Source organism: Micropterus dolomieu, linkage group LG20, assembly GCF_021292245.1.
Source record: "Micropterus dolomieu isolate WLL.071019.BEF.003 ecotype Adirondacks linkage group LG20, ASM2129224v1, whole genome shotgun sequence".
NCBI lineage: Eukaryota > Metazoa > Chordata > Actinopteri > Centrarchiformes > Centrarchidae > Micropterus > Micropterus dolomieu.
Genome location: NC_060169.1, coordinates 17,936,535 through 17,950,294, shown reverse-complemented (window position 1 = coordinate 17,950,294; position 13,760 = coordinate 17,936,535). Strand labels below are relative to the sequence as shown.

Below are 13,760 nucleotides of genomic sequence, written 5' to 3'. Positions count from 1 at the left end.
TGCAGCAGAAATTTTTTTGTAACCTTGGCCAGATCTGTGCCTTGCCACAATTCTGTCTCTGAGCTCTTCAGGCAGTTCCTTTGACCTCATGATTCTCATTTGCTCTGACATGCACTGTGAGCTGTAAGGTCTTATATAGACAGGTGTGTGGCTTTCCTAATCAAGTCCAATCAGTATAATCAAACACAGCTGGACTCAAATGAAGGTGTAGAACCATCTCAAGGATGATCAGAAGAAATAGACAGCACCTGAGTTAAATATGAGTGTCACGGCAAAGGGTCTGAATACTTATGACCATGTGATATTTCAGTTTCTTTTTTAATAAATTTGCGAAAATTTCTACATTTCTGTTTTTTTTCTGTCAAGATGGGGTGCTGAGTGTACATTACTGTGAAATAAAATTAACTTTTTTGATTTTTGGAAAATGGCTGCAATGAAACAAAGAGTGAAAAATTTAAAGGGGTCTGAATACTTTCCGTACCCACTGTATATACACAGAATATCAGTTAAAATGGGTCACACAAAACTAATTGAATAAGTTTATATAAAAAGGGACATTTGCTTCAAAAAGGCATTTCTAAAACCAATTTTTAAATTTTTTATTGATTACCCATCCTTGCTACAAGGTATGGGATGATTTGATGAATGAGTAAGTCATTTTGAGTCAAAGCAACTAGAAGCAATGGGAGGATAAGCATCTCCTCACCATGTTTTTTAATCAAGTACCTGGTGTGTTTGGTCCTGTAATGTCACCTGTCCTCTAACGTCTCTACACCAATTGAACAGGTTAAATTTCCCTATATACCAAATTCACTAGTCAAATAAAATAATTCCAATTCTTTGTTGCAAAGTGACGCACACCGCTGAAACCTAAACTACTTGTGTTGTGCAACCAAAAATCCTCAGCGTGAAGCAATGCTTGGTCAAATTAAATTCTTCTTGGCTTCGAGCACCAGCGGTCCTATGTTTCAGCAGACACTGTGGCAGCGTGCCCCGGCACTATTTCTAGCGTCTGCCTCAGCCTCTGAGTCATTTTGAACATGGTGAGAACAGAGCGTCATCCCAGGAGTTGGTGGGTGGCTGAAAAGTGAGTTGGCAGGAACGCTAAAGCAGACCGGAGCTGAGTGATCAGCCAGGAGAGTTTGTGTGTGTGTGGGCAGCATGCTTAGTGGCTATGCATCTAACCTCTTTGTGGTCCTCCACCACACTTAGCAATGTGTCGATGGTGTTGAGGATGCCCATAGCTGTCACAGCCTTGTCATCGCCTCCTTCCTCATCAGGCCCCGTCTGAATCACCTGGTTGAACGTCATTGCCTGTCAAAGAGCAAACAAACACTTATGATTGGGTCTGAGGACGTTTAGTGTTCATACATTTCAGGCTGGAGGACTGATTTCTTCTCCACATATTAAAAAAGAAATCTGATGGTAGCTTTTGCTTAAAAGCAATACAGAAGGTATGCATGTGACAACACTGCCCTCACTTTAGTCACTTTGTGAATGGCAAAGATGCGGACAGTGGGCATCTGTTATCAGTGCATTCACAGTGTAAAAAAAAAAAATGACCAACTTCTGATAGCAAAACAGAAAAGCAAAGAGTACATTAACTTGGATCTGTAGTTGCCATTTCTGATTACAGTTCTGGGTAAAAATCCGACCATAGGATATTTGTTTTTCCTCCCGGGATCACAGCTCTCCTAATTCATCGGAGCCATAGCGGTAGTTTATTTGGCCACTCGGTGATAGCATCATGAGATGACGACAACATGTAGCCTTTATACCGATTGCACTTACCAAGTGCTGCGTCATCTCCACTGCAATTGGAGCGACTTCTTCACTGTATTCACAGATCATCTTCTGTATGACATTAGTAAGGTCATCGTTCTCAGTCTCCCTGACAATGTGCAGGAGCGCCTGCATCACTGGCCGGATGAAGGGGGTGATGTATTCTTTGGCTAAAGAATAAAAACCACACACATAAATTTAGACACTCGAGAAAAGTGCTACTAAATTACACATTCTAAAGAGAAATATTGTATAAATTACATTCAGCAAAACACAAGCTTTATCACTTCACTTGCTCACCTTTCTCCTGGTTGCTGATGAGAACCTGCAGGGCAATAGCAGCTTCCACCTTAACTGGCATCTCATTGTCATTGATTAGACAAAGGCGAGTGAGTTCAAGAGCCGTCTGCAGGTTCTGGTCACTTTTGAACTTCACCTCGCAGAAGTAATGCAGCACCCAGCAGGCCTGTGTGAAATCACAGGTTGAGAAAATGTGGCATTCAATGCAAAAATTACTAAAAAGCAAAGTAGTGTGACAATATAAACAAGCTTGTCTTAAACTTCATTCAGCCATCTTCTCACATGATGTCTGACTGTTAGAAAATGACCACTTACTCTGGCTCTCATGTAGCCCAGTTCATTGCGGAACAGAGGGAAGACGTGATTCTGCAGCATGAACTCCATCTGGTCCTTATAAATTTTTTTCTGTATAGAGGAAGAAATTAAAACTCAAGTTTAACAAGGCAGCCAAACAAAACAATTTGAACAAAAATTCATTCATGGCTTATTTAATACTTTCTAGAAAGAGCATGTTCAGACTAAATTTAGGTAAATTGGCTGAGAAATCTCTAGTATCAGTACTTGACAATTTGGTCCAATGAAATGACATAAAAACTGATTTCAACAAAACAATAGCCTGCCAAGGGAGTGAGGCTGTACGTAGGTACAACAGTCCTCATCAGTGTCATCAGTGAACATTTGTAACATGGTGCAGCAGAGGATTTTTAACACCCGCTTTGCTCAAAATTAAACGTCTGTGGTTAGAAAAGAGAAATTGTAAAAGTAGTAGTGCAAACAAGCCAGCTGAGTGCCTTTTACCTTTAGCAGGATTTCAGCCAAAGAGCCAATCATGTGGAGGGCACCATCCTTTTTCCTGGGGTCAGACGCCAGATCAGTGAGAATCTGGTAGCAGAAGCCCATAGTCTTTTGCAGTACCTGAACAGAGCAAGAACATCGTACTGAATTACTCTCTAGGCCCATTGAATTTTTTCATTATGGGAACTTTTTTTTTAACCAATCAGAAATCAAAGTTTCAAAGAAATTAACCACAAAATGATTTCAACACACCTCTTTCCTCTTGTTGCAGGCAGTGAAGAGGAGCGTCTGCGCTGCTGTTGTTGGAGAGATGAAGTCCTCAAATACATCTAAAAAAAAAATAAATTGGATAAATGGTTGGATTTGATAAATGGTTAGTCATCACTGATAGGCAGGATTCATTTTGGATTGCAAACACCAACACACTCTCTGCTTACCAAACTTCATGCGGATGTACTCGTATGGATCCTCCTGCCACAGTTCCTCATCACTGTCTGTGTAACACATGAGGGGGAAAACCACATCCTGAATGATGCCCTGAAAAACAAAGTCACAATCATGGAGTTGTACTTGGTGTAACACAGTTGGCGTTACAGCACACACACTTGTAGTGAAAGTATTGAGCTCTACATACTTTCCCATGACTACAGATACTGAGCTACCACTGCAGATTGTAGAGTTTTAAACTGTTGTATCACAGATTACTTTTTTTTTTTTTTTTTTAACACTCTCTCAGGTTTAACAGAGTATATGAGAATTGAATTTTATATAGTATTGCTCTTTCATCTGTGAACCAACACCGTTTGGCAGTGCCTTAGGCTTAATGCTTCTACCAGTGACTGTCCATCAAAACAAATATAGTTGCAGTGTTGTTATTGCACAACTTCTAAAGACATGTCATACACAGTATTGTGAAATGTTGACTGGAGAGTCAAACATGCTGTAGTGATACCTGGATGTGTGGTTTGAGGTTTCTCCATGTCAGCGCATGGGCAATGCCCTGGTTGATGTAGTTGAGCGTCTGTTGGAGTACTCTGGGAGCCACGTACTGCTTTTCCTTGTACTGGTACAAGACTTTCATCAGCACCTAGTAGATAAATGTACAAAGAAAGTCCTCATGTTAGTGAGGTGCACGTCAAAGAAACATTTCAGAGGCGTTGTGAAAGCAGCAGCTCTTCAGTTACACTGAAGTTCTTACCTGCTGAGCAGGAACTGCATATTCCTTGAGGAAAAGTTCAGCAAACTCTGCATACTCTTTGGTTGTGTTCCCTGGGCTTCCATACCTGGACGGTTTAATACAGTGAATGTCATTGTTAAATATGTTTGTACAAATTTATCAGAAATGTTAAGGGAACAATCATTGGATTTTTACCTCTCAAACAGCCGAGCCAAAATGTGAAGGGCCCACTTCTTACACTTCCACCATGGCAGCTCAGTCCGCTCATCTTCATCTACCTGCATCGTCTCCTGCACAGACCAAGGACAACAATGTCAGCTTGCGGAGAACTTAAATTTGCACCTGTCAGAAACTGAACAATTTGTAAGGAGTGATTGCCAATGTTAGTGCTGTATGAATTAATTTTGTTTCCTTACTGGTGGAACATCTCGATCCACCACTCTCTTCAGGATCTCCATCCATTCTGTCAGGTTCTGTCTGTTGATGAGTTCCAGGGGCAGGTTGTACTGTTAAAAAAAATAATAAGTCTTACTCTAATTTGACCAGATAATTAGATTTGGCCATGCCAAAAAGGAGGCATTTAAAGATTTAAGAAAACACTGTTTTTAAATGAACAAACCAAACTTATTTTCAACTCGGGCTGAGCACAACTTTTAAAGTTATCACGTTCTTTGTCTTACAAAGAAAATAGCAATAAAAAGAATCTATCCAAGCCTAAAGAGAGAAAGAAGACTCCAGCAAGAGACGATGTTAGTTGCTGTGACATTACCTGGAAGAGGGCATAGAGGATTTTGAAGATCTGTTTCTGTATGAGGACAGAGTCACTGGAGTTGTCAGGGAGCAGCTGGATGAAGCGTTCCTTCATCATGGGCATGAAGATGTGCATGGCAGCCACCAGAGGTTGACGCTCTTCTGGTTTCTTATATCTGTTACACACAAAGCCAAGCAGCCACAGTGTTAACCCAATGTCATGTGTAATATATAATACAATATAAAGTTAAGAACCACGACTTACTCATAGTTTTTGACAAGCTGGTAGAGGCAGAGCAAGATGCCCAGCCACGCTCCACTGTTGTCCGACTGCAGGTAGAAACCAATCTTGTCCACTATGGTCGTCCACTTGCCGGGGTAGTCGTGCTTGATCATGTGGTGGATACAAGTTGTCAACTGGACCCTGATAAGTTCAAATGAGCAGTTTTAGATTGGTTGATTTAGAGAGACAGAATACTGTATATGCAGTGGAAAAGAGCTCCTCTCACTCTACTCAGCCAGCAGTATGTGTGGTTACCTGATGCGCTCGGGGGAGTGAATGATGGCCTCCACTATGTTATCTCGAATGAACTGCCTGTCCTCATCCGGGATGTTATTGACAAGCGTCTCTGTGGCTGAACCGTCTCCATCATTCCAGTACTGGGTTATCTTGTTCTTAAGGTAAATCACGCCTGGAGGGGGTGAGAAAACAAGGGTCAGACCAAACTTGAAAGACACCGCAATGTATGAATGCTGACAAATCACTAAATTGCTGAAACATTATGTTTTGCCCATATCATTAACTCCTAAGCCGTTTCTCAATCTGCGTTCTTGTCTGTACTTGTGAATTGTCATAAGTCGCAGCCAAAGTACTGTTCCAATTCAAAAGTCTGCATCCAGCCAAGTACAGTCAAATACCCGGATGTTTTCTCACTCCGCCCGTTTTACCAAGCCTGCATCGGTGGTGACTTGTGTGGACTTCGGATAGCCAGATATCCCAGAATGCATTTCGCCGCCAAAAAGTGGAAATGTCAGACAAGAAAACTCACAACTGAAACTTATAATACTGCTGTTCTTGTATCATATATAGTAGTTTTAAGAGTTTTTTTTTTTTTTAAATATGCGGGAATATAGTAGTTTAAACTCCAAATATGTTGTCGATTTCTCAAGATAGAGCCGATTTTAAAAATTGCTACGATGTTTTTGGAGATGTGAGGTCCCGCCCGCTAACGGGTCCGGCCATCATCAAGTCCGCTGCTGTTCCAATTGCTGAATGACTGACTGTGCGCTCCCGTTCCTGGGAGTTTGTACTCAAGCTGAACTTGCCAAGTTCGAGCTTTAAAGTACTGAAGTCCAAACTTGGTTAACTCAGTATTGAGAAACAGCCCTAGTGTTTAGTGAAATAGATTATTAAAGCAACATGACAAAGCAGGCATTTGTGAGACAGCCATGTGATGTGCACCTCCCCTAAAAGCAAAATTTAGGTTCAGTTTATGTGTTTGCAAGATACAAAAACTTGAAAAATCTCAGTTTGAGACATTTGACCCAGATATTTAAAAACACACACGTGAATAGAATGGTACTGCTGTCATGTTGGTTTGAAGTTTGACAGATCAAATATCCCAAATAAGCTCCGATATGTCGCTCCACATTAGAAACACTCAGCTCTCCATCTTTGAGAATATACTTTATCATCAAACTAACTATGTAAGGTTTTAAAATTCAGTTGAAGTTCAGCCACATCCAACTTAGCACCCATTATTACTGACTGCATTTACATCACTGTGACTGTGTTCAACACAGTAGTGTAAATTCTGACCGTCTGAAGCCTATGCAGCCGAAATCAGATTCTTCAGTCTGCAGTTCAGTAATGTGGCAAAAGGGTGTCAGCTGGGTTCACATCTACAATGTGGGGCCCCACTCTGAATCCTGTGGCACGCAGGGAGAGGCATCTGAGGGAGCAGAGGAGTGAGGGCTGGGAGGCAGACGTCAGACTGCTGACACAAATGTCTACACCGCTGGCGAGGCAATCATAATCCAGCCTATCAATGCTGACAGAGCATTCAATCCCCTCCCCTCCGCCTATGACCACCAAACTACACAAATCGCCCAACACTGCAAAACCACTAAGAACCTGTCATTAAATTAGATTCATGGACAGGAGGAAAATTACTTCCTGAAAATGAACAGCATAATGAAATGGCTACAAGTTTAATAAGTGATCAAAAATGGCAAATTTAAAGAACACATGAAATGGGCATCCACTTCAGATATGACAACAGTGGTGCTCTATTAAACTTGGCTATTCCGATTAGCCATTCTCCACAGCCTCGAGTTTCTTTTTGTTCTTCATCAGTAAACTGAAGCCTCTTTCCAAAAGCAGGAATATATTAAAACTGTAGGGACTGAGGCTGTCATCTAAAATTACCTTAGTGTCCGTTTAAAAATCACGTACTGTGCGCCAGCAAAAATGAACACAACTAGTGACCTCAAGCACAATCACTTGGTGTTTTTAATGCATACAAAGCCTACCACACCATCTGCAGCGAGCACTTGAATCTACTTGTATAAGTCAAGGTAATGTGAAATAAAAAATTAGAAAAGACTGGAAACACCAACGAGGTACAACTACGCAGATGCCACCTGCTCACAAAACTCAATTACCCTGGTGGCACTAAGCTGTGCAGAAAGAAGATTTTATTATGTGTGGTTTGCATCATTAGCTTTCAAAAAAAATGCCAAACTATGTTGCAAACATGAATACAATCTGTGGTCCTTAAAGCAAAAATAAAATAAAGACATTTTAAAAAAAAAAAAAAAAAAAACTCCACAGCAACTAGGGCTGAAACTATTCATCAATTAAATTGATTACTAAAAAAGCATCAATGCAAATTCTTTGCATCAAGGCTTTGTATAATCCTTAGAACTATATAGCGCACTGTTTCGCATGGATATTTATAACTGTCGCACTTAGCACTTACGCTGTGTGAACACGATGGGATTATGATGCCGCTGTTTGCAAAGTGGAGGAAGAGAGAAAATAGCGAGGGACGAAGAAGAAGTATGGGATTATGTCAAGCTAAAACAAAACTCTGTAATGTTACAGTCCGTCCACTGTAAAAACGAAACTTACGTCGCCTACCGCAACAGCACAACAACATCTGATTAGAAAGCACCCGTGAGTTTAGGTTGTAACACGCCAAGCAAAAGTACTTCTTAAACGACGCATTGATTAATCGATGAATTAATCTGTAGAAGCTTTGAGTACTAAAATCATCGGTAGCTGCAGCCCTAACAGCAACATGTTTGCAACTGATGACAGCAGTGTAATTTTTCAATGCTTTGACCGCCACACAAACAAAATTTCTTTTTATTCGGTTGGCAGCAGAAATCTGAAACACTCTGAACCCAAGCCCACATTCAAATGATGCCGTCTAGAGATAGTAATTAAACAACTACTTTAACGCATTTGATCAATCTATTCACTGAAAATTATGAAATAACTGTCAATCATAAAAGAAGTACAGGTATTGTTTAAAATAAATCTAAATAAACCTGCCAACAAAAATCAAGGACAGGAAATAAATGAATAACAATCCTAGCAGCCAAACCAATTGACGAAGTGCCAGTACAATAAATTAAGACAATGTGTGTTTGAAGTCAGCTTTACTTGAGATATTTTGCTGACAGACAGCTTCTGTGCTGTCTGGATGAGCTCCTGCTCTATTCTGCTCTTAACACTGAGACATTTTTCCTACAGCTGGAAAAGCAATTTATTGCACCAAAGCACAGCTCTATTACAGCTTAATTTGCTAGTATAGCTATGAATACCTGAGGAGGTGGACACACTACGAATCAGATACTATCTGAATATTTCTGCAACAATTTAGGTCAACATTTTATCTTTGAACATTGATTTTTCCCCCACCATTGACACCTTCCTTGCAGAGGAGCATTTAACTAAAGAAAAACAAGCTATATTTAACCAACTCCACGTGTCCACTGCACTTCAGCGTGGCACTTTAGCCTTATAAAACACAAGTGTGAATCATGCATCATCGCTAAATTATCTTTTTAAAACTATTATATAACTGACCTGTTTCACCAGGAAACAGAATATCAAGTCTATTTCTCACATAATGTAATCTGACAAAATTGGAGTCAGATGCAGGATAAATTGGTAAATCACACAGTGTCAGGGTGTTTCGGTAACCTTGTGTGGCTCCAGTTGATGGGGACACTGTGTGTCATAAAATCGTTTTAAAGTAAACACTATCAAGATACAGTGGAGCAACACTGAAAATAGAACAGGTCAATTTAATTTTCTACGCTTGTGTTATTTTGTATGTTATGTTTTTGTATTATATGCTCAACAAAAATGAAAAATAATGCAGTAAGACAAGGTGAGGCACTCATCCAGCTTCACCAACAATTATTTACACATCTTAGGTCATAATCCAACTCTGGATTTTCATTTAGGGATTCAACCCCAGTCTCAATCTAACAGTGAGTGTCCTAGCATATGAAGGTCTTATCCAAAACCGGCATATAATTATTTGTGGGGCAAAAAAAACAAAAAAACAACACACTTAGCAGATGAATTTAACCCAATGATATGAATGAATTTTAACAGCAAACCAGATTGTTTGCTTTTAGGCATCTTGGGAGAATAGCTTTTACTTTAATATAAGCCTTTTTTACTAGGGCACATAAATCACCTTTTTGTGTTGAATATCAAACTCTGCTTTTCAATTCATCCCTCACCCAACTCTGATTGGACAAATCTGATGAGATGTGCCAGTCCCACTCCTTAAGCTACCAGCAGGTGGCAGAGACTGAAGGTTTATTTTGAGTGATTCTCTCATAAGGACATTTAACTTTAATAACATACAAATAGCTGATTTTATGTGGTTTTATATAACACTTTCCCAGCTGTAGAACTATTTTCACATGTCAAAGTTTGGACTCACCTGCTTGCCTGACATTCAAATCCAGCTGCTCAGTCATGGTAACACGCAGTAGAATGGACATAAAGTTTACCTGGGTGTGACCCTGTAAATCAGAAATGAAAACAGCTTAATAGTAACCAGTAACAGAAACAACATTTGGAATCTCCCTCTTTTCACACCATCTGATTTGATTGTGTTCTACTGTAGCGTGCCGTTTTGCTGTAGGGAGATGACTGTGGCATTAAGCCACTTGAACAATATGCTGCCATCAAAAGGAACTTCGGAGGTCGTATTTTTGACATGGTAAGTTAGTATACATTATGTTTAGCTTTCAGGTGCTTTAAGGCCTACTAACACTGTTGCTAGGCGACAAACAAAAATGGATAGTGTGTGAAGAATTTCGTGCTTTGTTGCATTTTTTTACATTATGTTTATAAAACCCATGGGCTCCATCATTTTTAAAACATCAGCGTACATCACAGCTCCTACAGCTATCAGAAAGGTACAAACTGGTGGTGGATATAACATCAGTGAGTTGTTCAAATTAATAATTCTCATAAAAGGCGGATGCTCACGTTAACCAGCTGTGGTAAGTGCTGGTCTTGTGGGCCAATACCATGGCATAACAAATCCAGGTGAAACACAATTAGGTGGCTAAAGTCAGGATTACGATCCATATATTTCTGGGTTATTACCTCCTCCAGAACAAAGAGCTGCATTAGGTTGGTCCATGTGAAATTGTAAAGCATATAAACTATGACTTGACCAACAGATATATCAGACGACATACTGATATGTAGAGCTCCACCACAAATAGTGTTTACACAATTTTCTTAATGTGCCATCAACCACAAGCTCCTATGAAGCTCCTATGTATAAACATATTTTTTAAAAGGTTTTGTATGAAGTTGTAGTCGGTTTTTATCTGGGCATTTTCCGTGAAAAACAAAAGTCAGTTTATGACTAAGCAAAAGCACCGTATTTAGAAACTATGCACACCAACAGATTTACTCCATACTCCTCCAGACTACATGATTTTTGTTCTATACACAACTCGAATAACTCCGGCCAGCTATGTAAGAACACTCTACACCACTCTCTGCAATTCAACTGAGCCATCTCTATCAATGCTTATGTGGGTGTTAAAAAACCCCTGCTCCTTGCACTGCAGAAAATAAGGAAGGGTTAATTGATTGAGGGCATAACGTACTGAACACGTGTGCCATGACTGGATTATTACACATAAAAAACATAAAATAGCGCCTACTTTGTAATAACTGTCATCAATTTTAATGCAACTACACAGATGTAGATGAACAGAGGCATTGTGATTTGGCTGTCCAATGCAGGTTGTCTCATACTATTTAAAGGCCTCTGCCCTGCATGCATTTCTTCTCCATAACTAATACATACAGTCAAGCCAGAATCAGAGAGCTTAAAATTCTTCTGGGATAAGTCATTTAAACTAATGCCTTTAAGTCTTCAACTTGTTTTATGTAAGACACTCTGCATAGTTTACCATTATGTACATGTCAATCAAGACAGAAAGGCACAGAATAAAGTTCAGTCTCAGTCATTAAATGTCTCTCTGACACTTAATTCCTATTAGCTTATATAATATTGCAATCTAAAAGTGTATTAATTTGCCACATCATTACAAGTAAAACATAAGGCGCTTGAGGAGAGACAACTTTTTAAACTCCTCAGTCCGGCTCCTGCTGCCTCGTCCGACACAGTGTTGCTAACTTAGTTAACGTTAGCTCACATGGTACTGGGCTAACGTTAAACTCAATTTCGTGATTATTTTTACGAAGTAGCTATATAACGTTAGTCACTGTTAGATATCAAGTGTGGCTACGGCAAACGGCCGAGAAAAGTTGGCTAATCTTATCCCGTTGTTAAATAATGTCATCACTTCAGAGCTTGTCACGGTGACACGTGAGCAGCAGCTATGTAGCGGAGCTCTTCCAACAAGTAGCGAAGTTAGCTGCTGTTATTAGCCACACCGCTAGCCATCACTATCCTGCGGTTTAAATACGCCAACTAGCACATGCCCCACGTTCACTAAGCTCCATTTGTTGTTTAGCACACCAGCCATATTATTCATGTGTCGTGTCAGCTCTGAATTTAGTCAAAACTATACCGAAACTGTGTGTGACGAGCTAATAATTATCAGCTAGGCAGGGGGGGTTTAGCTGGGTTAGCATTAGCGCCACAGCTGGCTCAACATGAAGCTAACGTTGACGTTGGTTACTGGCACGCGAGTGTGTCATCGTAATAAAAATATGCTATTCATGCTAATGGCTCTACAATGGTGATAGGAACGAGACCGTAAGGATCAGTATACGTGTCCAGGAGCGGGATTTATGCGTTGATCTCAACGTAGCAGAGCCCAGTCTGCGTGATCGCACCATCTTGATGTTGTGAACGACCGAGGCCCGATCCGAGACCGCGCCACAACCTCCATCACAATTAAGGGCTAATCTCAAGTTTTACCTCGTTCAGCTGTCTCTCTGCGGCCTCCCGCAGATTGGGGTCCATCGTCCCCCGAAGGGCCTCGACCAAAGAGTCAGGATCCATTACGAAAACTCTGTTTACGGCTCGGATTTTAATATTTCAGGTCTATCAATTCCCAGTCACTGCGCACATGGACGCACGGCTCTCCGGTTACCCGGCGCGAAAGGAAGCAGTGACTGAAGTACCCGGATAGATCAACGCCAAATTAGTACAACACGAACATCCGGTGGTGACCACACAACTATGGGAGTTGTAGTTTCCAGTATAACCTTTGTTCGACCTGCTCATATTATGTAAACTCATTCAAACAGATAGGGGAAGGTGAGCTTTCCCACTGACTGCCTTCATTCCAGAAAAGGCATTTATTTGGGGGGGATTTCATTTTCAGTATTCTTCCATTTTAGGCAATTTAGGTAGGCCTATATTCACACATTTAGCTGAGGAGTTTCATATATGATAGCTGCATTATATGTGCGTCTTCTCTCATAATCCAAAATATAGAACTTGCTACAAAACATTATTGATTTAAACTGATCTTCAACTTCAGAAAATGTTACAGATTATTTTTAAGCCTATGTCTACCAATTTGTCTGTAGACCTTTGTCACCGCTGAGCAAGCTTAAGGTTAAATTACATTTTGTTGCCCTTTTGTTGGAGAAAGTATAATACTAAAATAAAGATGACTGATAAAGACACGTCATAAATGTGACATGTTTTTCGGGAGGGGGGGTGGCTTATATTTAACAATCTGCAAGGGCTGATGACAATGACTGCAGGTTATCTATCATACTGAGATTATTCCTTCTCATCCTTCTCTTAAAAATGAACAATTTACATGTCATTCCTAATTCCTGTTACTATGCATCTCAGATGTAAAATTTGTGAGTTTCTCTGTCTGTGTTAAACAGCAGAGCGGTAGACAGATTTGAAAGTCAGGAACACAGGTGTCACCATGAAAACCATCAAAGCCTCCTGAACCATTAGTTATCCAAGTAAAGTTTAATTTCAGGAAGTTCAGGATTCTTTCTTTGGTGCTTTACCAGTCTTTAAAAAGAAAATACTAATTACATTAATTACAATTAATTAACTGAAGATATAATAATGAACAAAATGAGATAAACTCAAACAAGTTCATACTGACCATAGCAATAACTTTTAAATACGTGTAAACAGTAGCTGTCACATTGGTCAGGACACTGTAAAACTATGCACTGAAATTTAGATGACTTATTGTACTCCTGTATCAAATATCCATCCAGTCCCAGCTGACACTGGGTGAGAGGCAGGCTACAACCTGAACAGTTTGCCAGTCAATCACAGTGCTGACACACAGAGACAGACAACCAGCTGACCGGTGAGTTCCAGGAGTCTAACCATTGCACCATTTTGCATATGCAATATGCAGTATTTGTGGCTGATTAGAATTAAATGTCCAGTTTACAGAGATGGATTTTGTGAGACTGAAGAACCCAATCTTCAAATCGAGTCCA

At 40.1% G+C, this 13,760-nt stretch overlaps 1 protein-coding gene across 1 annotated transcript; it reads right to left on the bottom strand.

The window, feature by feature from the left end:
* Nucleotides 1-1,185: 1,185 nt before the first annotated feature.
* Nucleotides 1,186-12,444, bottom strand: ipo7 (importin 7; the record flags this gene model as incomplete). The annotated part of the gene is given in 16 exon segments (XM_046033517.1): nucleotides 1,186-1,314; nucleotides 1,792-1,952; nucleotides 2,083-2,248; nucleotides 2,398-2,487; nucleotides 2,881-2,997; nucleotides 3,130-3,206; nucleotides 3,315-3,414; nucleotides 3,830-3,964; nucleotides 4,076-4,160; nucleotides 4,250-4,344; nucleotides 4,471-4,560; nucleotides 4,824-4,980; nucleotides 5,070-5,228; nucleotides 5,343-5,496; nucleotides 9,775-9,856; nucleotides 12,250-12,444. Coding segments are annotated over 16 exon segments (1,881 nt in total), but the record flags the coding sequence as incomplete, so codon positions are not given.
* Between the last annotated feature and the right edge of the window lie 1,316 nt (nucleotides 12,445-13,760).